Here is a 25,093-nt window from a genome sequence, read left to right as displayed (position 1 = left end):
GTAATTACATTGTTTGAAAACGTCACATTATAAATTTATCAAAGTTACACCGTACAGCAGCAGGTTAAACATTGAAGTGTATGAAAGCCAAAATTCCGACGCTACTTGAAGTGTACACACACAACTGCGCAGCACGCGCTCAGTTCCCTCGGCAAACAGGAAGTAAGTGATCGCTGTCATTCTAGCGCTCAGACAAAGTCACTTCTTACCGGGTGGATCTCCTACAGATGGAGGATAAATGCTGACAGGTAGGCATGCTTCACACACGCACTACAGAGCCTGTATCTCACCGGAGCTTCTCCCGAACGAGCGCGTGCATCGCTATTAAAAGTCCGACGGAGCGCGTCCACCTGCGCAATAGTTCCGGCGCGTGACTCGCACGCTCAGCGCAACAGCCTCTTTAAATGACAATATAATATCGATACTTGGTGAGAACCCATCGAGAATCGATCGCAGGACTAAATATCGCGATATATCGCAATATCGATATTTTGGCACACCCCTAGTCAGAACCAGAGTTTTCCTGTGGTTGAAGCTCGCTGGCAGCAGAGCGAACGGCGAGTGACGGGACAATCTGTCTCACTCTGATGGACTTTTGACTGTTTCAAGTTGGCGTCGGCTCATCTATTATATGGATTTACACAAAAGGTGCATCAGTGTTGTGTTTTTCATTGTGTCATGTATGAGTTCACACAGAAGCTGCTGCATGGTTGATATTTCTACAGTGGGGGAATAACTCAGGTGGTTTCAGCTGAAGGCATTTCAGAAATGTATGTCTGAAGAGTAGAGCTGTCACCATTAGTCGACTAATCGACTGTTAAAATAGTCAACAACTAATTGAATAGTCGATTAGTAGTTACTTTATATTATATGGAGTCAGATTGTAGTAAAGCTGAGCAAAGTTGTGAACGTTCAGCACCAAAAAATGCACTTTTTCTATATTTGAGTCATTAAGACCAAAACTTTATCTCTAGTGAAAGATAGTTCCTCGTTTCAGATGTCGACCTCGTTTGATCTAATCTTGTTTTAATTCCAGAAACTAATGAAGGACAGAAGCTGAATGATTCATTCAAAGTTGAATTAACTATCATCTTTATTTGTAGTTACTTTACAGCTAATGATGGTTAAGATGTGTGTTTACATCCATCAGTCACTAATCAGAAAAATTATTCTGTGATTAGTCGACGATTAAAATAATCGTTTGTGGCAGCTCTCCTAAAGAGTTTAACTGGGTTTATAAAACAAAAAAATATTAAATCATTAAATCTAAGATATTTATCAAGGAATTTATTTTCTTTTACCAACTTTTGTGTTATATTTATAATATTCTTAATTTTTTCAAGAGTTTCTCCTTAACTAACCTCAGATATTTGTTTAAATGAAAAAAAAACATCTTAACGTTTGGTTAAAAGATTTTTGTTTTGATGGAAATTTGAGAAATCAATTGATGTTAAATTAAAAGCCACCACAAGGGGGCGCCCTCCTACCCATAATTCACTGGTCACTGATCTGGGTACAGCAGGAGATTGTCAGGAAAGACTCCTGAAGCCAAATGAAACGTGGATAACACGTCAGGGGCGGGGCTGATGGGAGGAGCCGAGGAGGGAAGGAGAAGTCCATGTTTAACCAAACCAGACATCTAAACCCGTGATGGGATTTAGTGGAACCATCGTCTGCTGATCCGTTATCGGTTCCTCTGATGTGGATCAGACCTTCTGTTTACCGTCTTTGCCGTTCCTCCTCACTCCGAGTGTTCACCTCCTCAAACGGAGGAGAAGTTAGTTTTCCTGCTCCAAACCGTCCTTCGTCTCCGTCTGCAGGAGGTCAGCGAGCCCACCAAGGAGGAGAAGGCTGTGGCCAAGTACCTCCGCTTCAACTGTCCCACCAAGTCCACCAACATGATGGGCCACAGAGTCGACTACTTCATAGGTGAGTCCGCCTCCCTCTGCGGTCGGGACGCGAGGCCTCTGAATCCTGCAGAGGGTCAGGCTGCACTTCTTCAGCCGTCCTGACCCAGGACGCCATGGAAACGGCGTCCTGCTGAACGTCTTCAGCTTCTGCTGTGATCGTCTCTTTCAGCTTCCAAAGCGGTGGACTGTCTGCTGGACTCCAAGTGGAGCAAAGCGAAGAAGGGCGAGGAGGCGCTCTTCACCACCAGGGAGTCGGTGGTGGATTACTGCAACAGGTCCGACTCAGAATCAGAATCGGAACGCTCCGGTTCATTAAACCTTTACAGCCTTTGAACTCTGAGATACTGCTCAACCATTTCCTCCATGTTAGAATAACGCTCTCGTGTTCGCCGTAAATCAACTTTTATCCAACCGCTAAATAAATCTGCACAAACAAAGTGTAAAAAGAGATCTGCACGTCTGTAAAAAGATTGTGAAATAATTTGTTTTTTTCTAGACTTTTTATTATTAGTGAACAGAGCTGCACAATTAGTCGACCAATCAACTATTAAAATAGTCGACGACTAATTAAATAGTTGATTAGTCGATACTTTATACTATATGGAGTCAGAATGTAGTAAAGTTGAAAGTTATAATAGCATTCTGTTAGCTTTATGAACTATTTTAGCATTTATGAAGGTTTTTTAAGCTATTTTGGAGTTTTGTTTATTTCAGCTACATGCTAGCTGTTTTAGCAAACTCAGGCTTTTTCATTTTTTAGGCTATTTTGGCATTTAGCTAATATTTTAGCTGGCTATCAATTTCTTTAGCTATCAATTTCAGCTTTTTTAGCTATCAGTTTCAGCGTTTTCAGCGGCCAAATTCAGCTTTCAGCATTCACAGTAGCATTATCACAGGTAATGCTATATATCTAGTTTTTAGTTAGTTTAAAGCTGATGATGGTTAAGATGTGAGCTTCACATCCAGTTTGAGAATTACCCGACTACTCGACTAATTGGAAAAAATGATTGTGCTTAGTCGACGATTAAAATAATCGTTTGTCCCAGCTCTATTTGTGAAGCTAAAAACCCTGTGAGCTCCTGAAGTTGTGGTTGCGAGTTATTTCCTTGTCTTTATACGTTTTCATGATTGGACGGCCACAAATCAAGCTGTCCAATCACGGAGCGGGTGACTTCCTGCCGTCCTCCACAGAGTTTAAGGTGGATTTAAGTGTTATTTATTTCAGTTATTATATTTCAGATTTATTTGTTTGATGAAACTTGATTTGATCGCCGTGACGCTGAAACACAAAATCTTTAACTTTTCAACCGTTAACACGATAATCCCAGTAGATTGGAGCCTTTTCTCCTTCACAATCTACTGGGATTATCGTGAAAAGTTACAGTAAATCAAAGCACACAAACACTGGAGCTCCGGTGGTAAACAGTTAATCTTGTTTCAATAACAGAAGCTAACGAAGGACAGAAGCTGCACGATTCATTTAAAGTTTAATCAAATGTCGTCTTAATTGTCTTCATTTTTTATGTGGGCTTTACATCCACTTTGCACACGATTGGTCGACTAATCAGAAATAATAAGCAGTGATTAGTCGACTATTAAAATGATGGTTTGGCCGTCCGAGTGAACATGCAGTCGCGGTTGTGAATCTTTGACCTTATTCTAGAAAGACTAAAACCTGGACGTGTTTCTGCATCTGTGACCTAAACAGACTCACTTCGGTCTCTTCTGCAGACTTCTGAAGATGCAGTTCTTCCACCGAGCTCTGAAAGTCATGAAGAAGAAGACGGAGAAGGACGTCAAGAAGGAGAAGGAGAAGACCAGGAGCGACAGCAGCAAGGAGGAGGAGAAGAAGGGGAAGAAGGAGAAAGAGAAGAAGAAAGAGACGAAAGCAGCCGAGACCAAGAAGGAGAAAAGTGTATGTGACCTCGAACTACTGAGTGCAAGATCAGACGGAAATCCAGGATTGTTTACAGATCCTTTCAAAGTAAAAGCTGAATTGGTCGTCTCAGTTTGGGTCAGAATGTGAAGGCAGGAAGTGATCCAACTCCTGCTTCCACTGTGTGTCGACTTCAAACTCAGAGTTTTCGTGTCAGTATTGATTAAAGCTGCACGGCCGATCAGAGATCGATCGGAGATCGATCGGAGATTGATCGGAGATTGATCAGAGACCGATCAGAGATCAATCAGACACCGATCAGAGATCGATCAGAGACCGATCAGAGATCGATCAGACAGCTTTACGTTAGGACTGTCTCGGATGCTGCTGGGAAGATGATTCCGGATGTTTTTCTTCCACCAGGATGAAAGTCCAGGAACGCCCAAGAAGAAGAAGGAGGTGAAGAAGAAGTTTAAACTGGAGCTGCACGAGGATCAGCTGTTTCTGGACGGAAACGAAGTAAGCTCTGGACTCCTGAGTAACCTTTGACCTCTGACCCCCGAGGCCTCATGTCCAGACGTGTTCTGACTGTGAATGTTGACGCGATGAATACAACATCATTAATCCGTTAATATCTATCGGCGCCCTCAGGCGTCCTACCTGCAGCTGAGATCGGCGTGATGAAACTCCGTCTAACATAAACCAACTTTTTTACATTCTGTGATTGAGATTTTATTAAATTAAAGGAGAATATGACATTTATTTGTAGTTTTGGACAAAAGTAATCTTCAATTTTAATAAGTAAGGCGGGGAGCGAACTTTAATCTGACGGCTGGAATGCAGCAGCACACCTGCTAATGAGGGCGGAGCCAAACGGAGCCATTTCCTGTTAGAAACCCAAAGAGGAAATCTATGGTTATTTTCCACAATAATAAAACTGAGGAAACTCTGCGGTCCACCGCGAAAGTCCCGCCCACCGACGCCGTTTAAGGTGAGCAGTTCAGAGAAGACGGACACGCCCCCACCTGAGAGCCGCCGACCTGAAGTCCAGCTGGATCAAAATTCTCCCAAAAAATGTTTAATTTTTCACAAACAACATAAAGCAAAGTTATGACAAAAACAGAATTCAGGAAAATGTCAGATTTACAGCAGAAAGAAACTCTTATCTCTGGGCTGCCTGGTGTGACTTTAGTCTGGACTTTTTTGTAATTTCATTCAAAAAAAAGTTGATTAGTTTGTTGGTAAATTTTATTCTTGTTGTTTTTATAAAATCACACCTTAAACGTTCATTCTATGTTCTAAAAACAGTTTGTTAAACATCTTTTCAGCAAAATGAATCCTATTTTCTGGACATAATTTTCTGTTTCTGCATAATTTCATGTTCAATGTGTGAATATAACAGAAAAATGACTAAATAAAGGCGGTGTCACACAGGAGAGGTTCTGATTCAAATCAAATTAACAAGCAGGTAGTCTTTCAAATCGAAAATACATTCAAATATAGACAAAAACTGGGTTTAGTTGGCTCCAAAGGGTTAATAATGAATATTCATATCGTGATAATAAGTGGCTGGCAGATACTGTAGCTTAAAAATAGATGATTAATGGCGATCAATTTTTCCAGATTTGTGATTATTTAGTTTATTTTTTATTTCGATTCTCGGCCCTTTGACCTTTTCGTTGTTGGCTCATGTTACCTGGACACCATCAGGTAAGTCCTCTCCAGCAGCGTTTGGTGACGTCTTGAGGTGAAGAAGCTGCTGTTTACCTGAGTCAGTGTGAGATGAGAGCGTGGTCGGTGCCGTCGGGCCGGTTCTGGTCGGTTCTGCTTGTTTTCTGGAAAACACAGACGTGGTGTCTCTCGCCTGCAGGTGTACGTGTGGATCTACGACCCGGTTCACTTTAAGACCTTCGCCATGGGCCTGATCCTGGGTAAGTCTGGAGGAAAGAGGGCGGAGCTTGTGGAGTGGGTGGGGCTTGCAGAGTGGGCGGTGTCACAGCAGTTCTTCCTCTCTGTGTCTCAGTGATCGCCGTGATCGCCGCCACGCTCTTCCCGCTGTGGCCGGCAGAGATGCGGGTGGGCGTGTACTACCTGAGCGTGGCCGCCGGCTGCTTCGTGGCGAGCATCCTGCTGCTGGCCGTCGGTCAGTGCTCGCTCCTTTGACTCGTCTGAGCTCGCGGGTTTCTCCCTCACTCACGTTCACTCTCTTCCTGCTCAGCTCGCTGCATCCTCTTCCTCATCATCTGGCTGGTGACGGGCGGGCGCCACCACTTCTGGTTCCTGCCCAACCTGACGGCGGACGTGGGCTTCATCGACTCGTTCCGGCCGCTCTACACCCACGAGTACAAAGGGCCGCGGACCAAAGACAAGAAGGGCTCGGACAAGACGGACGAGAAGAGCGGCGGCGCCGCCAAAGCTCAGAGGTCGGACAGCGAGGAGAAGTCGGACAGCGAGAAGAAGGACGCCGACGATGAAGACGAGGAGGACGAAGAGGAGGAGAATAAAGACGGCGGTCAAGAGGAGACCAAAGAGGGGGGGAGGGGCGCGGAGGAGGAGGCGGAGCATCACTCTGACACAGACAGCGACCGGCGGGAGGACGAAGGCTCCCAACACAGCAACGGAAACGACTTTGAGATGATCACCAGGGAGGAGCTGGAGCAGCACACGGAGGAGGAGGAGGGGGGAGAGGAGGAGCAGCAGGAGGAGGAGGAGCAGCAGGAGGAGGAGGAGCAGCAGGAGGAGGAGACTCCCGTCAGGAAAGGAGAGGCTAAACCCCAGACTGCAGAAACATAAACCTCTTCAGATCCCATCACTCTCTTCTGTCCTTCCTCCTGCTGTCACACCAGGACGTGTTAGTGCGGCTCTGAGGCTGCAGAGGCTCCGCCCCCTTTTGAAGATCTTCCACTAAACTATTCTGGGAAGGAAAACACTGAAAGACTAACGGCAGCGAAAGTGTCTCCGAAAGAGGGATCGATTTCCTGGCTCCCAAATATAATTTATATTAAATGAACCTGCTGCCCGAGGAAGCCGTCAGACCCGCTACTTCCTGTTCCTTCCCCCCGCTACTTCCTGTTCCTTCCCCCCGCTACTTCCTGTTCCTTCCCCCGGTACTTCCTGTTCCTTCCCCCCGCTACTTCCTGTTCCTTCCCCTGCTACTTCCTGTTCCTTCCCCCGGTACTTCCTGTTCCTTCCCCCACTACTTCCTGCTCCTTCCCCTTCTTTCCTGTTCCCATTCCTGCTCCTTCTCATCCCTATCCCCGTTCCTTCCCGTTCCTTTTCCTGCTCATTCCCGTTCCCTCCTGTCATCCGGGCTCATTCCTAAATTGGGAGTTTGTGCTGAAGGTCAAACCCAAACCTGCTAGTCCGGTTGCGATGGCAGTTTCCACGTTAGCCCCTCCCCCCTCGTCTGATAGATTTCTCCGGCAGCAGAACCGGCTGAAGCGGACCAAACCCAAAGGCTGATGGGACGGCTCCAAGGTACCGGTCCTGGTTCTCTTCCTGTGAACCAGGAGGAGGGGGTGGGGGTGGGACAGCAGTCTAGTGCCAAAACAGCAGAAACGTGGTTCTGGGGGGGGGGGTCATTGCATCTTTCACCAACAGGAAGAAAAGCACAGAAAAGGTGCAGCTGATTCAAGATTTTGGTCTCAATGAAACCGTTCTGATGCTCGGCCTGTTCAGCCCGGCACAATGCATTATGGGAAAGCAGTCAGAGTACTTTGAATCCAGCTCCGCCGGACCGCCGGGAGCTGGGGGGTCCAACCTTCATAGAAGACTTAGAGGCTTTTAGTGTCAGCAGAGACGATATTTAAGTATAAATGTACCTTTATATAGAAGTTCTATGAAATATCAGATAAAACTCTCAAACCTTTTGAAGAAACTTTGTTTGGAGTGAAACCGTCTGACATCGGCGGTTTGTCACAACTGAACACCTTGCCGCCGTTCTGTCCACGTAACCTTCATTTTTCCCAGTCGTGCTTTTGTTGATGACGCCGCCATATTTTTGTTGTTTCCTCTCGGATGGGCAAAGTGCATCTCTGTCCGCCGCCACTGCGGCGGCGCCGCCTCTAAACGTTTGGACCTTTTCCGCAGATCATCCCTCCGGATGTTGAGCGTCGCGCAGCTCGCCGTGGTGGGAGGAGCCTCCTCGTCCGGTCGGATCTATATCATTATATTGTCTCCTGCGATAGCGGAGTGTAATTCTGACGTCTGTATGTTATCATTGCAATAAAAGCTGTAGAAAGCAGAGAACCTCCGACCCGTTTGTCCCGCAGGAACCACCAGTTTTATTTTTGCTGCTTCGACCGACCCGGTTCTAACATCCAGATTCTACAGCTAACATCTGCCAATACATAAATATCACCTCCTTATTCCTCTGCTGTATGTACACATTTACAGTTTGGAGGCGGAGCTTCTCCTGACACTTACAGAACATTCACGTGTAGTTTGTTGGAATGCTAGAACTTTTCTCCTAAAGCTGAAGATGGCGCTGCGGTGGAATGTGGCGATGGCGTGGAGTCCCGCCTCCCTCCCGCTCCTGCAGGAGGACCTTCAGCTCTCCGTGTCGGAGGAGTCGGAGATGTCCGCCAGCCGGGCCTGCCGCTTCCGCACGTTCCAGTGCAGACACTGCGCCAGGCTCTCGAACCAGTCGTACACCAGGTCGTGGCAGCAGATGGACGGGACGGGGTAACACGACGTGGTGATCTTGATGCTGGAACCAGAGCGGAGCGTTAGGAAGGAACCGCCCTCAGAGCGGGGCGGCGGCTCGCGCCTCCTCACCAGTCTCCGTGCTGGATCTCCTGCCGCCTCCGGCCGTCAAAGGAGACCCAGGCCGTGTTTCGAGCGTCGGGAGAGAGCGTGATCTGGAACCGCGACAAACCGAAGATCAGATCAGATCTTTTAATCGTTTCACTGGATCCAAACCGCCGTCCTACCATAAGCTCCACCCCCGCCGGCACCACGATGGGCCTGAAGGACAGCGAGTGGGGGCAGATGGGCGTGACCATGATGGCGGGGACGTTGGGGTGGATCATGGACGCTCCTGCGGCGGCGGCGTACGCCGTGCTCCCCGTGGGCGTGGACACGATCAGGCCTGCAGAGAGAGGCGAGCGTCAACTTTCTGGGTTTTCATGCGTCGGCGGGCGTTCTCCACTCACCGTCGCCCTGCACGGACGTGATGAGGCGTCCGTCAAGGTACAAATCCACGTTGGACAGGTAAGAGGACGGCCCTCGGTCCACCACCACCTCGTTCAGCACCTGCAGACACCAGAGGAGCGTCAGAGGTGATGTTTGCAGGAGGAGGAGCTTCCTGGAGCTACAGCGGCCAGACTCGCCACTGCCGGCCCCCTGACCCGCCCCCTCTGACCCTCATTTATTTATTAAACTGTCCTTTCACTCTTGGTGTCCAGTTTTGATGTTACGGTCCTCTTTTGTATTTATTCCGCTAGACCTGAGCCGGTTTACCCGTTATGGACAGCATCTGCAAAAGGAAACCTCTGGATGTCCTCTGCAACAGAATCTGTTAGCCACGCCCACATTCCTAATATGGTCACGTAGTGTGTTAAAGCATTTCTTTAAGCTCAAACCGACAATTCATGCATTACATTTTCACAATATACCAATAATAAAAAAAACACGGAAACGCCACTTTCACGAGCTCGCCACGCTAACGCCGCTCAAAAAAATCCAACATTTTCTTCCCAAATGAACTTCCACAGATGCTCGAGGAGTTAGGAGGCGATAGACTGAACTCCCAAGAGTTTAAACTTGTATTAAAAAGGGTTTTAAATTCAAGATGGCGGTCTCTCCTTGAGGTCAAAGGTCAATGAGACTTTGGTTGTGGTCTTAAGTTAGCGCTCAGTCTGAAATTTACTGAGGATTAGTCCAACATTTTTTTCATATTGTGTGAAAATGTGAAAGTTGTAACATTTCATATTTTGCTACAGATTCTCTACCAAATCGAAGCTCCTGAGGCCATCCCATAATATGTTCTCAAAACTTGGTTTCGTTGGTGGATTTTAATATTTACATTTTTTTAATAACCACAAAAGATTTTGGCCTCATCAGTTTTTCTTGGTTTCTCCTCCTGTGACATCTTTTTTTAAGGGGGTTATTCTAAATATGATTGATCTTCATCAAACTCCAGGTTCGGGTAGATCTGACCGCGTTGAGGACTTTAAAGAGCGATCTGGTCCTTCAGCTGATCATAATGGATCTGAAGCTGCTGGATCTGGATCACAGTTGAATCAGTTTACCTGATCCTCCTCTACCTCAGGTGGCGCCCCCTGTGGGCCAGATGACAGAATGCTGCTTCACATCTGATGAGCCTAAACGCCATCACACGACCCACATGAGGAGAGAGCGCTCAGGTCTGCCCCCTGGAGTCTGCAGGGCGTCATCAAACAGCACATGACGAGACCTCCGCCTGTTCTAAAAGCGGTCCGTCTCTGGAGGAAACAGCAGATGTGAGGAGGCAGGAAGGCGGCGGCGGCGTCTGTCAGGCTCCGTCAGAGCCAGACGAGTGGGAATCATTAAACACCGCTTTGCTGCTGATCACTGCGCTGACGCCAACATCGCCATGGCAACTGCCTCAACAGAACTTCACAACATCCCACACTCGCCGTGCGCTGTGAGCTTTATTATGACTGTCTCCATGGAAACCGAGCTGGTGCCCCCTCCCTGACCCGTGAGCACATCTGGGACTAACAGGAAACGGTGCAGACGCTGAACCACAGCTCTGCAGAAGGCCTGCGTCTGCCAGCAGCTGCGTGTTTGACCCCAAACAAACGGACTGCCTCAGACCCGACCACGCCCCCTGCTCACCTGCAGCTGCAGGGTCACCTTTCCCGCCTCGCTGTTGGTGTGTCCGTGAGGGAGGAGTCCGTTGTGCTCCTGTGGTGGCGGCGGCGGCGGCGGCTCTGCGCTCTGCAGCATGTCCTTCACCACCTTCACCTTGAGCCGGCTGCGCAGAGTGATGGCCGCGTTACCTGAGGACCCACAACCACACCTTTACACCGAGCGCCGGGAACGCCGCTTCACCGCCGGCGCCAAGAACGCCGCTTCACCGCCGGCTGCACTCCACCTTCAAACACTTTGGCCACTTCGCTCTTGTAGGAATCAAACTTGAAGGGCGTCAGAAAACCCAGAGAGCCGAGGTGGAACGCCATGACGGGCGGGACGCTGCCCTGCAGAGGAAACGCACGAGTCAGCGACAGACGGCGCCACGATCCACCTGGAGGAGCGTCATACCAACAAGCGAGTTCGAGTCACGGATACGGAGAGAGAAGAGAGTCATTCCTATTTCTGCACAACTGTTGATTCATACGTTACTATTGTGCATTCGTACAAACATGGTTATTTCAAAGAGAAATGTTTGAAAACAGATTTATACGTTTTCATTTTTATTCTAAGATATAATCTAAGTTTGAAGCGGCTGAAATGAAAACTTTGACGACCCAGCATTCTAGCAGCATTTAAACGCATCACTTACAGATGAATCTTTGAGACACGGAGAGAATCTCACAACAGGTTTGTGCGTAAGTGTGTTTTTGTGTGTAACAAGCGATTCATGTGCAGTTTTTAAAGATTTGTGTGTAATTAGTTTGCAGCCGTTGTAATTTTAAGTTGTGTGTGAATAAATTGTAGTTAGTATTTTCTTTTATTTAATCATTTCACAACATGTGTGAGTTAGAAATGAAGAATTACGCACACACTAACTGGAATGAGACTCTCTTCTGTCCACACGGAAACTTGAACTGAAACTGTTGGATTAACCTTCAAAATAAGAAACAAATATCAGGATTATAACATCGGGATCTGCTGGATCAAACTGATCCTTCAGAACTGAATCCTTTTTTACAGAGTAAATGAAAGAATGATCGTTTTGTTTGTGAACTTTTATCAAAGTTCCACCTTTGGCAGTAAAATCTGTTTTTATCAGAACGATGTTTGTTACTAAAAACACTCAGCAGAAAACAGGTGGATTTCCTGATGTCCTCGAACGCACCGGCGCCACTCAGACCGACAGTAAAGTTGCTGTTAGAACCTGGTTTGAAAAAGAGGACTGGACCGAGCAGCCCCGCCCCCTTCCATTCCAAACAGGAAGTGCTTGTCTGGCTCCAACATGGTGGTGCCCCCCCCCAAAAAAATGGCGTCTGAATTGAATTCATTTGGTCGGAGCCGATGGAGAACCGCTTCCTGCTGGTCCTCCTCGGTCCAGTTCTGATACAGTCAAACACCAAACATGTTTTTATTAACTCTGAAGGGAAACTTTCATGAATCCCATTGAAATGTTGGATGTTCAACCGATGTTTTCAATAAGCATTAATCCTTTTTCCGTCCTTAAATTCTAGCGTCTGCATCCGTTACCTGGAAGAGGGACGAGGCGTAGAGCAAAGTCCCGTCGCCGCCCAGGCAGATGATGAGGTCGATGCAGTCGGAGATGTCGTCGTATCCTGAAGTCACACGAGAGCCGAGTGATTCATCCAAACGTCACAAACATCTGCTGGTTCTGAGCGTTCCAGACCGCTACCACCCACTTCCTGTTTTACTCGGATTACTTTCATCAGACTCAGGCTGTCACTTCCTGTGAAAGAGTCGTGACCTGGAAACCTCCCTAAACCTGACGTGAGCGGCGAGGCGGCTGACCTTCTCTGAAGGTGCACAGCTGGTTCCGGATGGACCCGAAGGCCTCGTCTTTGGACAGCGTGGCGTCGTCTGCGACCCTGCGCTCCACGTACACCATCATCTGCTTCTCCTGCAGAAACACCAGCGAGCGTCACGCAGGTGAGGCGCCGCGAGACGGCGGCCGCGAGACGGCGGCCGCGAGATGGCGGCCGCTGTGCAGCAGCGTCCGCTCGCTCAAAGAGGAAATGTGACTGATGAAGTTAGGATGGAAATCTCTGTCTGCTTCATTGGAGAGGAAAAATGTAAGAAAATAAGGAATCCTGAAACAGAAGCATTTCTCCGTGAGAGATTTAGGTTTTACATCTAAATGTTTTTACAGAAGAGATTTAAAATCTGATTTAAAGCAGGAGTTCCAGACTTATTCATGTGGGGGTCACATGATTGTTATAATCTCTGTTGGGGGGGGCAGTTTGGAGGCTAACAGGAAGTGTAACAATCACAGCCTAAACATTTATGGTTTTTCAGAAAGCCACATTTTAAATAATTCATTTCTGTAATTTTCAGAAAAAAGCTAAAATATTTTTTAAAAATTACATATATAGCATAACCTGCAATAATGCTAGTGTGAGTGCACTGAAACACTGAAGCCGAAAGCTAGCTAAAATATTCTAGAAATAAACAGTCTAGAAAAGTTAGCATTGAAAGAGCTGAATATTTAAATAGCTGAAAGAGATGAAGAGTTCTGGACATCCAAAAATGTTTGGAAGAAACATAATAATAAATTAATTAAAGTGAATCCCTATAAAGCATTAAGACTAATAAACCGATAAATATTCTCTCGTTCAGACTGCAGCAGGATGGACTAAAAAGTCACGTTCTATGTGGTTACCAAAAGAAAAGATTTATGGTGTTTGGGGGGGCCAGCCCAAATGTGGAGGAGGGCCGGATCCGGCCCGCGGGCCTGTCGTTTGGGGACCCCTGATTAAACGCGGACTGATGCTCCCGTTTCTATGAAGACCAGCAGAACCTTCCGGGGTTCCTCCGTACCTCCACCAGGAACCTGCAGAGCTGCTTGAAGGGCTCCACCAGGCTCTCGTCTCGGATCTTCCTGATGACCAGGACGTTGACGGGAGGTTTGTTCCAGGTGAGCCTCTGGCTCGCCGGGTCCTGGATGTGCCTGAAACACAGAGCAGGTGCTGGCATCACCGCAGCGGAAGGTGGAGGGGGTGTTTCTGCTGCTGCACGAGCGTCTTCTGGAGTAACCGCTTCGGTTTCTTCCTTCTGCTGCGTCACTCATTAACTCCTCGGAACGATCCGGAGATCCGGTCAAACTCCAAAAACAAGAAGAGCAAAGAAAAGCTTTTCTTTACCTCTTCTTTTTGTGACACATGATGGGCATTTTCTCCAGACCACGTTCAGCCTGAGATCAGGCGACTGGGTCGGTGGTCTGTCCCGACACGTGAGCCGTCCCGATCAACCGAGCAGCCAATCCGACTACTCTGGCTTTATCTTATCTGCAGCTACGGCGCTTCCAAAGTCAACGTCCTGGACGCGGCGCCGGTCTGCGTAAAGTTCAGAGAGACTTACATCACAGACGTGGGGTTGGGAAGAATGCAGGCTTTGGGTCCGAAGTGAGTGGCCGGGTACGGTCCATGCAGGAAGTGGGCTCTTCTGTGGGCGGGAGAGACGACAGAGGAGGTGAGAGCATGTCCGGAGCGCCGGGAACCTGCCGGGAACCTGCCGTTCTGACCTCCGGGGGGAACTTTCCGCTGCGTCGCACGACGGAGCGGAGGCTTCAGCGTGCTCCTGTTGGCCTGGCAACCTCCGCCGCTCCATCTCCCACAGCAGCTGTTCGTGACCACCCCCCCTCCGCTGCGACCGCTTCCCCTCCCGCCGTCTCCTTGGCGACTTAGACGGGCGCTCCTTGTGCTTGGGGGGTGAGTCTGAGTGAAGATCCGGAGAGGCGGCGGGTCTGACCCCGCTCCTGTCCGGCGCGGCCAGCGGCCTGGATGGCGGGCTGCCGGTGGCGTTCTCCATCCTGACAGGAAGCATCACGGAAGTGTGTTCAAGGAAAAGTTTGGCTTTGAAGTTAGACCTTCAAAAATAAAGCGCTTTAAAGCAGCAAACTGCTTCACTGCTCACAGGTAGAACAGGTGAAAGGTCACCAAACATCTGCAGAAAGTTTCTACTGAAACTGAAGCAGTTTAACACCAACAACCAGAACATTTGTTTGAACACAGCAACCCTGAAACGTGTACTTTTCTGTATTGATTCATCCTCTACATGACTGAGTCCCAACCAGGCGTACACAGGGACATGGGGGGGGGGGGGGGGGGCACACATGATGACATTTTACAACACAAGGTCTGTTTAATACCTGGAAACACCTGAGGTGTGTTTACCAGAGGTTTCATCAACGTCACATTTTTACAGTCCAAGTATGAAAAAAATCTCTGAAGGATGTGGCTCCAGTGTGAAGCAACCAAAGTAAGGAATCTGGACAAAAACTCCAAGTCCACTTCATAATGACATCTCTCAGAGAGCCCGGACTGAAACAGGAAGTCCACTTCATGATGACCTAAAAGGGCGTCTAGACTAAAAAAAATAGGTCCACTTTATGACTACCTGAGAGGGGCTGGACTAAATTGGGAAGTCCACTTCATGAGGACCCAGGAGGGTCCGGACTAAAACAGGAAGTCCACTTTATGATGTGTCTAGGGGGGTCTAGACTAAAACAGGAAGTCCACTTTATGATGTGTCTAGGGGGGTCTAGACTAAAACAGGAAGACCACTTCATGATGACCCAGGAGGGTCCGGACTAAAACAGGAAGTCCACTTCATGATAACCTGTCTAAAAGGGTAAGGACTACAACAGGAAGTCCACTTCATGATGTCCTGAGAGGGTAAGGACTAAACCGAAGTCCACTTCATGATGACCATGGAGGGTAAGGACTAAAACAGGAAGTCCACTTCATGATGACCCAGGAGGGTGTCTGGACTAAAAAAAATAAGTCCACTTCATGACTACCTTAGAGGGTAAGGACTAAATTGGGAAGTCCACTTCATGATGACCTAAGAGGGTAAGGACTAAATCGAAGTCCACTTCATGATGACCGGGAAGGGTCTGGATTAAAACAGGAATTCCACTTCATGATGACCCAGGAGGGTGTCTGGACTAAAAAAAAATAAGTCCACTTTATGACTACCTGAGAGGGGCTGGACTAAATTGGGAAGTCCACTTCATGAGGACCCAGGAGGGTCCGGACTAAAACAGGAAGTCCACTTTATGACCTGTCTAGGGGGGGTCTAGACTAAAACAGGAAGTCCACTTCATGATGACCCAGGAGGGTAAGGACTAAATCGAAGTCCACTTCATGATGACCCAAGAGGGTGTCTGGACTGAAAAAATATGTCCACTTCATGACTACCTGAGAGGGGCTGGATTAAATTGGGAAGTCCACTTCATGATGACCCAAGAGGGTCTAGACTTAAACAGGAAGTCCACTTCATGACCTGTCTAGGGGGTCTAGACTAAAACAGGAAGTCCACTTCATGATGACCTGAGAGGGGAAGGACTAAACCAAAGTCCACTTCATGATGACCCGGGAGGGTAAGGACTAAAACAGGAAGTCCACTTCATGATGACCCAGAAGGGTCTGAACTAAAACAGGAAGTCCACTTCATGATGACCTGAGAGGGGAAGGACTAAACCAAAGTCCACTTCATGATGACCTGGGAGGAGAAGGACTAAACCAAAGTCCACTTCATGATGACCCGGGTGGGTCAGGACTAAAACAGGAAGTCCACTTCATGATGACCCGGGTCGGTCAGGACTAAAACAGGAAGTCCACTTCATGATGACCTGTCTAAAAGGGTCAGGACTAAAACAGGAAGTCCGCTCAATAAAAACCTCCTTAGTCATTCTGACTAAGTATTTTTATCAAGTCATTGCACTTAAATGATACCAAAGCATTAAAGTCAGGAATAAAAATGATGTAAAACAGACTCTAAAACTCAAAAACTTAAACAAGTTATGAAATAACCGCAGTTTTAAAATGTGAATATTTTGTTGTATTTGGGAGGAGGAGTTAAACATCAGACATGTTGATGATATATATGAACACGTTGGGTTAAACTGTGGGTGAATTTGCCTCGTTGTCATGTAATAATCCCGCTTCAGGTTCGGTGGAGAATCTCGGGTTAATTCTCCCAGATTACATCATTCTGATCAACAATCTGCTTTACTGTCGGAGCGCGAGGACGTCAAACTGTATCCGTCTGAAAACAAACCAAAATGCAAAGTAAACAAACATCATCATCTCAGCTGATGCCATAAACACCGAGACGTTTTAGACCACAGGTACCCGGTACAGAGGGAACCGTTAGCTCCCGGGGTTCGTTACCTCGCGATAGTTCCCGAGCCTCTAAACAAACCGGAGGAACGTTTCAGACTCTTTCTAAAGAAGCCGGTGTCGACGGAAGACGGTCCTGTTGCGTCTGAGACGCTCCCGGGCTTTATTCTGGGGCGACGGGACGGTAAAAACACCTTAAAGTGTCGATATTGGACACAGCATGACCGCTGGGCACGTGACCTTTCACTCAGTGCGCATGCCCGGTGCGGCTTTATCACACAGCGCCGTGATTTTCCCTGCTGGACAGATTAGGAACTGCATCCGCAGAGGAGGAAAATAGAACATCCTGTTCTCTGGAGTCTGAGGGTCTCAGGGTAAAAGATAAAGGAGATTCAAAGTTCTTATTTGAGATTCTTGAGCAGAAAGATCTGTTCTCTTTCATATGATTTTCTTTTTAGCAGAGAGATCTGGAAACTATTTGCTGCCACAAAGTGTCTCCAGAATTATTTAAAAAGTTTAAATTATTTCAAAAGTAACTTTGTCGCTTTGGATGAATTAGAGCTTTGTTTGTCACCAGAGTCATTCCGAGCTCCTGCAGGTGAAGGTCTCCATCATTCACCATTCATTCTCCGTCTGGCGTGTTTCTGCATGTCCAGGTGAGGGAGCTTCCTCTTTCACCTGCATGGTTCTGCAGAGCTCCTGCGTGTCCTTCTGCTCCTTTCTGTAGAAACCTTCCTTCCTGGAGTGGACTCAGACCTGATTTTAATGATTTTTCTCTTCATAATCATCTTTGTGAAGAACTTCAGAGGATAAAAACACAGGACACGAGCGGCTTTGACACTACAGAACTTTACTTGAATTTGATCCAAGTTCATCGTCTATACAGAGTTTATTTACAGGATCTGAAACCAGGAAAAACCCAAATGAACAAACACTAAATACAACTGAGGTATCGGCTAAGAGCATTTACAGGGACGTGGTCTACTAGTAAATATGGATGGTGGACATTTGGATGCAGTGTCCTCTGTTTAAAAAACATCTTATATCACAACATGAGGTAGGAGAACAGTGTCTCTATTCATGCAAGAACAAAACTCTCATCACACTGTAGTATTGGCAACAAAGTTCTGAAAGGTCGGAGACGGACGCCGCGGGGGGGAGGGGGGTCTGTCCAGCAACCAAATCTTTATCTGGAAACACAGTAAACAGTGAGGAGTGGGGTCCGCCCCCATCACTGCCCCCCCACGGCAAAGCCAGTATTCTGCAACAAGTTTTCGTTTGGCGAAATCCCCCCCCAGCGTAACAAATGCAAACTATTGTCAGCGTAAAAGAGCAAAAAGAGATATTTCTCTACGCCTGCTCATGGTGAACTCTCACTAATACTGATTCAGACTCTGTCTTTGCTTCAGTCAGCGGTTAACGACCCCCCCACACAAAGGGCGTACTCTCAGACCCCCTCTGGCGGGAGGATAACCGCGAAAAAGCACCGGTTCAGATTCCTGCATGAGAGCGTCCTGACGTCTGTCAATCATTTCTGCGGCTAAAAACAGACCAAAGTGTGGCTGTGAGACAGGATGACAACAAACATGCACACAACCTTCTGCGGCGCGGCTCTGGGGGCGGGGCTTTAACCAAGAGCGGAAAGGCTTACACTACACTTTAAAAAACTCTGTTATGATAAAATCCACAGAACAGTTGCATCAGTTCAGAAAGACGGGAGGAAGAGGAGGAAGAGGAGGAAGAGGAGGGGGCGGGACCGAGTCTCGTTTTCCTATTTGGCTGAGAAAACCGTGCCCCTCACCCCCCCCACATCCACTCGTCGACTCCCCACGTCTGAGGAGACGGTTTGTGTATAAAAGAAGGAGGCGGGCGGCCGCCTCGGTTCTGGTCCGAATGAAAAGGAGGATCTAGAGAAGAACAGCTCATATATTAGGACTACCGTATTTACAGAGATATAAATCTTTCATTAATGTGTTAAATATCTTCTTAGAATAAAGGTCTGCTGGACGTCGGAGGACTCTAGGGGTTGGCTTTAGGACCTCTCCCCGCTCTTTGGGGGGGCTCCTCTGAACAGGATGGAGCACAGTGGGATGTCTGTCAGTTTGCATTAGTAGCAGATGCATAAGAAAGCGTAGCGTTCAGCCACTCCCACCACGCCGTTATTTACAGGCGGAGCTGCAGTAAACCGCGCCTTCTCCCGGCAACCGGCGCCATAAAAGTCCGCTCTGTAGGGCTGGACGTCCTCCTGAGCCCCCCCGATGCGGAGCTGGGGTTGTGTGGGTGAGAGGGGGGGGTCAGAGCCACGTCACCCGAGGGTGAGCAGAGGGCCCCCCCGACAGCAGCTGCCCTCATTCTGAAACAAAAAGGGGGGGGGTCCTGTCCTCTGAGTGCCCCCCCTTCCCTCCAGCCTGCCTGGATGAGGATGTTTGTTCATCCAGGCAGAAAACGGGCTACTTGGGGGCCGGCCTCACTCGGGTAAAGAAAAGCAGCTTTGGCACTAATGTGGGCGTGGCTACTGGTTCAAGTGACGACATGAGGGAGGGGGGACAGGAATCCGTCTGGAATCCAGACCATAATATTTCAGGGGGGGTGAAAAAGAACAGTCACTTCAAGCATCACTGTTAGCTCCTCCCACATCCGCCTCCTGGAGGGTGTGGCTTCTCCAGAGACACCTGATGATTGACGGGATCTTCAGTCACTGCTGGTTAAAGAGCTCAGAAAAACAGACTGTGTTCAGTCGGGGAGGGGCCGACGTCCAAAAGCAAGTCTCTCACTCCAGGAAAACCAGAGTTTGGGGGGGGGGGGACAGAACGGAGTCAGTGATTGGTTGGTCACTTCCTGTCTGTCAAGCAGCTGTTTGTTCAGTAGAAACTATAAGTTAATTCAAACGCACATGCCCACAAATCTTTAAATACTGTTTTCAGAGAGAAGTAGAAAGAAAAGTCAAATTTCAAAATAAAAGTCAGTTCTTTGCTGAAATGAAGGGGGGGGAGTGCACAAGATAAAAGCTCCTTTCTGCTTCAGGAGGAGGAGGAGCAGCTACTTTTGGCCAGACATCGGAGGCTCAGCCAAGGAGGAAGAGGAGGGGGAGGAGTGGGTGACCGGGGGTCCGGTGGAGGGGGTGAGAGGGGGAGAGGGGCTGCCTCCCATCAGGCCGTTCTGTGCCATCTGTTGCTTGAGCTGGGCGATGGTGCACTCCAGCCTCTCCCGGGCCTCCCGCTCCCGGCGCAGCTCCTCCTGCAGCTCCTGCCGGTCGGCCTCGGCGCGCTCCAGCCGGTGACGCAGCTCCGACAGCTGGGGGAGGGGGGCACAAGGAAGACGGGATTCAGAGTGAGAACCACCAGAAACCCCCGAACGCCAAAACCCACACTCAGTTCTTAGAAGGATCGTGCAGAACCGTCATCGTGTCTGAGGGAGTCCACCTTAAACCCACTGACTGTATAGAGAGAACTGGACTGAAACAGGAAGTACTTGTTTGGAACGCAGTGACCACAGGTGTCAGTGTCAATCACACAAGGGGCCAAAATGCATAATTATGAACTAGATATGCAGCACTACCTGTGATAATGTTAGTGTGAATGCTGGAAGCTGAATTTGCTGAAACTGATAGCTAAAAACACTGAAGCTGATAGCCAGCTAAAGTATTAGCTAAATGACAAATTAGCCTTAAAATACAAAAAATAAAAACATAGGTTAGTTAAAACAGCTAGCATGTAGCTGAAATAGTTAAGCTCCAAAACAGAGTAAAACATCTTAATAAATACCAAAATAGTCCAAAAAGCGAACAGATAAGGATCACAAGATAACTTCAGGTCATTAATAATAACACAGAATTACTCTGAGGGCCGGATCACTCTTTAACATCTTCTTGATTATCATTATTTTTTTCTGATATTTTTAAGTTATTCAAGTTATAAACTGACCAATCAGATGCCTCATAAAAGTAGGCGGAGCCTGCTGGCCCAAATATTTGATCGACAGATGTTGTGCAGCTCTATTTCAAGGGGTAGGGGTGTGGCCTTCCAACAAACTCACTCCTGATTGGTGAGAGTGGTTGTCATAGAAACGATGACTCAGACCGACTCCGACCAATCACAGCTTACTGGTGTCTGGCTCCAACATGGCGGCGTCCGCATTGTTAAAAAAATCCGACTGAATGAAGTTGATTTGTTTAAAGCCGAAAATAAACAATCTTCACTCAGTCCAGTTCTCAGATACGGTCAGTGGAACACCTGCATGACTGTTCTGGCCCCGCCCCTCACCTGCGCGGCGTAGTGCGCCTCCTGCTGGCGCTGGGCCCCCGGCTCGCAGGCGCAGGCTTGCTGCCGCAGCTGCTCCAGCCGCGTCTCCAGCTCCAGCTGCTCCTGGCGTGCCTGGCTGAGCTGCCGAGTCTGCTCGCTGTGGACCGCCTCCAGCTCGCTGCGCAGCTCCCGCTGCTCGGCGCTCAGCTCCCGCAGCCGCGCGGCCTCGCCCCCCCGCAGCGCCTCCAGCTCCTGAGGAATCAGAGACCGAGTCAGGACCAGCAGCCGACCCAAAGTCTGGCACCATGAGCACTCCTGGGGGGGTCTCTTCTTATTCGTTCTTTAATGAATGTTTGACCCCCCAGCAGCTACAGACACTGGGGGGTCACGGTCCGGCGTGTGGGCGTGCTCACCATCTCCAGCTGCAGCTGCTTGTGCAGCGTGGAGTTGAGCTTCTCCTGCTGCCGGCTGTACATCTGGATGATCTCCACGACGATCCTGTCCTTGTCGTCCTCCGGACCCCCCCCAGCCGCCACGGCGCCGCATGCGGAAGAACTCGTGTCCTTTGCTTCCGTTACCGAGGACAACGGCGGCAGAGGGGGGGCTGCAGGGCTGTGGGGGGGGATGTGGGTGGCTTTCCTGCAGACGGGGCTGCTGGTTTCCATGGAAACTGCCTGGGTTTGGCACTCGGAGGCCGAGGCGGCTTCAGCGCCGTGGGACTTGGCCTCCTCTATGAGGGGGGGGGACGCGTGAAGATCTGAGGAGGAGAGCCAGACGGACGGGAGAAGTGGTTAAGAGACAGGAAGTACAAGACGCGCACCCCCACCGACGCTCCGCAACACCCGCCCCCGCACAGGAACCGCCCCCCCGCGTTTGTGTGGGAGCTCTGCTAACTCCTGCTCCGTCCCACCGCGGAACCTCTGAGTGAGAAGTGCATCATGGGAAAAACGTTGGAGGCATCTATTACATTCAATAAGAGATCAAAGAGGAGGAGACGGCTGCTTGAAGGGTGGAAAGATGAAGGGAGGCGGGGCTTATCGCCGCTATCAAAGTGGGGGGGGGGGTCACTGTGTGCTACATTATTTTTAATACAATGACATCTTTGCATCTTGTGTTTCATCGTTCAGTTAATAAAGTTTCTTAACATTAAATGTCGTCACGTTTCTTTATTCTTCTTTCATGTTTTTCCTTGAACTTTACTCAGTTTCCATCATCGCTGAAGAACTTCCAGCTGATCTGGAATCTGTTGGACTTTCATGGATGTAGAAACACTTCTGCTCACTCACCAACTGGGGGCTCGTCCGGGTTCCTGCGGCTGTAGTGCTGCTTGAGCAGCGCCCCCAGCATGTCGGGGTTCATCTCCGCCTCCCTCCGCAGGGACACGTTGGGGGCCACCATCTTATCGTAGGTGTACAGGTAGTAACTGGGGGGGGAGAGAAAAGGCGGGTCCTTCAGTCACATGACATACAGATGCAGCAGCTGATCTGTTTTCTTTGGTGGGGGGGTGGGGGTCCACATGACAGCTCCAACCAGGCCATGACTTCCCGTTTGCATCAACACCGGGGCGGGGGGCTGACACTCCCCTCCAAAAAATAGTGCCCAACTCTGACAGCCCAGTAGAGCCGGTACTGTCTGTGAACCGAGGCTGGCTGACAGGTGACCCCCCCCCTTCAGTTCATCAACCACAGCAGCATAAACCCCTAATTCTAGGCTGTAATCCCTGCAGGATTAACGTGTTTACTCTGGTGAGGCGTTTCTAAACAAAGGTTTCCTCAGGACGGGGGGGGGCAAAATTAGAAAAAAACAGGTAGACTGAGTGTGAGAGTTTAAGCATTAAATCTGCTTTTCTATGAGACAAAAAACGCCTAACTCCATTACCCAGAAGCCTCAGCACCACAGGTCTATGGAGCTAAATTAAGGCCAATATTATTTAAAACCCAAATAAAACAAATGGAAAAAAAATGTTGGTGATTGGCCAAAAAAAAAATAAAAAATGTCCAAAACTTTTTGCTATTCTAAAACAAACTTAATTATTTTCAGCTTCAAATGTTCTTTTTTCAGGTTTCAAAACTCAAAATTTCATTTTCAAAAACTACTTTTTCCAATCTTTTTTCCCACTTTCTTTTTTTTACTTGTTTTATTAACATTTAGAGCAAATCAGTACCATACAAAATTACAAAGTTAGATAAAAACTTAAAATCATAAATGTGAATTCTAACATTTGTATTGTTCACAATGACGTTTCTACCTATAATTTTCTCCATTTGCATTCAAAGGTGGCTTCCCACTGTGGCTCAAGAGAGAAAAAACACACAAAAAATGGAAACACCTGGAAAATCAACGTCTCTTGTTACACGGGTCACCTCATTCCTTTGAAATATGTTCGAACTGGGAGACCTTTTTCACTATAGACGCTTTTTTGAAACTGAAATGTTCAGATTCGAAAACAAACAAAAAAAAAGTTGTAAAGTGAAAATTTTAAAATGGAAAATTTGAGTTTGAAACCTAAAAAACATTTGAAGCTGAAAACAATTAAACATATTATAGAACAGAAAGAAGTTTTAGACACTTCACTTTTTTTGGCCAAACACCAACGTTTTTTCAATTTGTTTTTTTGGGGGGTTTCAAATAAATTTGGCCCTAATTCAGCTCCATACAGGTCTGCTCACATCACAGTAAAACACAACAGAAAAAAGAATTTAAAAAGTCGTTTTTCATTAAACTCTTAGCCCTTGATTTTGAGCGTGGGGGTGTCAGCAGCCGGAGAGGAGCAGGGCAGGTGCAGTACCTGGGATGGACCAGGGTGGGGTGTCCTGGCTCCTCCTTGATGTCTGTGAAGACCCGGCTGTAGAGCAGAGCGGGGGGAGACGGTTTCCCCTGTGGAGCACAAAGCGCACAAACACATGACTGCAACACAAAAGCAACACAAAAGACTTCAGACACAAGCGAATGTCACAAAGATGACCACACAAACACACACAGTTCGGGGGGTGTAACAGTGTGTGAGGGCTGACCTCTGTGGGGAGGGGTGGGGGGTACAGACGGTCGGGGGCGGGGCTTCGACTTACCTTTCTGGCAGGTTCGGCCTCGTCCAGCTTGTTAGCGGAGCAGAGATCTGCAGAACTCTTCCTCAGATGACCCTCCTCTTCCTCCCCCGTCTTCTGACACACAGAGAGAGAGACAGGTCAGAGGTCAGAGGTCAGACAGAGACAGGAAGTCACCCTAGAAAGACGGTTACTCGTCTTCTACAGAGAAATCTGCATCAAACATGTTTAGGAAACTCTTCAGAGATCTGATTTTCAAAATAAAACAAGGACCAGGAAGTCACCCAGGATATATGGCTGTTCGCTATTTTCAAAATAAAAGAGATTCAAAGGGAGCAGCTGTCCTGTTTGGACGGGTCCAGATGTGATGCAGGTGTGATGATCCGTGTTCATCTACCTGAGCTTTGAGCCAGGGACGCCGATATGGATTTTGGGCCCCATGACATTTTTTATGGGGCCCCTAACACAGAGGCACATTAGAGGCCTTTGTGGGCCCCCCTCAGGCTGGGCCCCTAGAATCAGCCACCTTTCCCCCCCCTTTTCGGCGCCACAGCTCTGAGCAGCTGCTTGACCGCTACAGCGGCGTTTTATTCTGAAGAGGACTCGCTCAGACAAAGGAGACCAGTAGAGTCTGAGACCCAGAAAAGGTCAGAGGAATTTCCAGTGAGGTCACCTCAGCACGGAGGACACGGCGAGAGCGAGACCGTGACAGACATGAGGGTCTTCAGCGCCGAAGCACGTCTTCATCATCAGACGACCTCAGCAGCGTGGAGGCGGAGCTCCCTAGGAGTTTGCAAACAGGATGTCTGATATTTTCACAATAAAACCAAGAAACCAGGATTGGTTCTGCAGGGAGGACGCAATTAAAATCTGCAGAGCTGCTTTCATGTCGCCCCCCCCACAGACATGTCTGATGTGTCACAGCATGCAGGACAGCCGCTGCAGGTGGGACTGAGCCCGGGGGGGGCGGGGGCTCGTCCGTCTGAAAACACTCCTGGTTGGAGGTTTTTCCTTTTTTCCATCCAAGAGGCAGCACTGCAGCGCCGCG

General features: G+C 48.4%; 3 protein-coding genes across 6 annotated transcripts in view; 1 reads left to right on the top strand and 2 right to left on the bottom strand.

Annotated features, from left to right (window-relative positions):
* The window catches only part of sec62 (SEC62 homolog, preprotein translocation factor), a 10,379-nt gene extending 2,350 nt beyond the window's left edge, over positions 1–8,029 (top strand). Inside the window, exons 2-8 of the mRNA XM_024274489.2 lie at positions 1,821–1,929; positions 2,080–2,185; positions 3,642–3,825; positions 4,210–4,305; positions 5,657–5,717; positions 5,810–5,929; positions 6,005–8,029. Of these exons, the coding sequence (XP_024130257.1) occupies positions 1,821–1,929; positions 2,080–2,185; positions 3,642–3,825; positions 4,210–4,305; positions 5,657–5,717; positions 5,810–5,929; positions 6,005–6,579 (1,251 nt within the window). The 3' untranslated portion in view covers positions 6,580–8,029. The remainder of the gene's footprint in view (positions 1–1,820; positions 1,930–2,079; positions 2,186–3,641; positions 3,826–4,209; positions 4,306–5,656; positions 5,718–5,809; positions 5,930–6,004) is intronic.
* Positions 8,030–8,042: 13 nt separating this feature from the next.
* On the bottom strand, positions 8,043–17,023 carry nadkb (NAD kinase b). Of its 2 annotated transcripts, XM_024274487.2 has the most exons (13): positions 16,812–17,022; positions 16,560–16,686; positions 14,159–14,446; positions 13,996–14,079; positions 13,456–13,585; positions 12,430–12,538; positions 12,151–12,236; positions 10,865–10,967; positions 10,606–10,769; positions 8,940–9,039; positions 8,718–8,875; positions 8,563–8,645; positions 8,043–8,494 (listed from the first exon to the last, which is right to left on the bottom strand). In XM_024274487.2, exons 2-13 carry the CDS (start codon positions 16,568–16,570, stop codon positions 8,335–8,337), a joined length of 1,476 nt encoding a protein of 491 aa, XP_024130255.1. In that variant the 5' UTR covers positions 16,571–16,686; positions 16,812–17,022; the 3' UTR covers positions 8,043–8,334. The 2 variants fall into 2 exon arrangements, with proteins under 2 accessions (XP_024130255.1, XP_024130256.1); XM_024274488.2 differs by lacking the exon at positions 16,560–16,686 and having other exon boundaries at positions 8,335–8,494; positions 16,812–17,023.
* Positions 17,024–17,590: 567 nt separating this feature from the next.
* The window catches only part of skila (SKI-like proto-oncogene a), a 20,956-nt gene continuing 13,453 nt past the window's right edge, over positions 17,591–25,093 (bottom strand). For 2 of the 3 annotated variants that reach the window (XM_024274480.2, XM_024274481.2), the window contains exons 3-8: positions 24,070–24,162; positions 23,790–23,878; positions 22,288–22,424; positions 21,415–21,758; positions 21,023–21,253; positions 17,591–20,054 (exon numbers count right to left, since the gene is read on the bottom strand). In XM_024274480.2, the coding sequence (XP_024130248.1) occupies positions 19,800–20,054; positions 21,023–21,253; positions 21,415–21,758; positions 22,288–22,424; positions 23,790–23,878; positions 24,070–24,162 (1,149 nt within the window). In that variant the 3' untranslated portion in view covers positions 17,591–19,799. The remainder of the gene's footprint in view (positions 20,055–21,022; positions 21,254–21,414; positions 21,759–22,287; positions 22,425–23,789; positions 23,879–24,069; positions 24,163–25,093) is intronic. The other variant, XM_024274483.2, reaches the window with a different exon arrangement.

Source organism: Oryzias melastigma, linkage group LG17, assembly GCF_002922805.2.
Source record: "Oryzias melastigma strain HK-1 linkage group LG17, ASM292280v2, whole genome shotgun sequence".
In the NCBI taxonomy this organism is placed as follows: domain Eukaryota; kingdom Metazoa; phylum Chordata; class Actinopteri; order Beloniformes; family Adrianichthyidae; genus Oryzias; species Oryzias melastigma.
The sequence above is the reverse complement of the archived record's forward strand: the minus strand, read 5'-3'. Positions and strand labels throughout refer to the sequence as shown.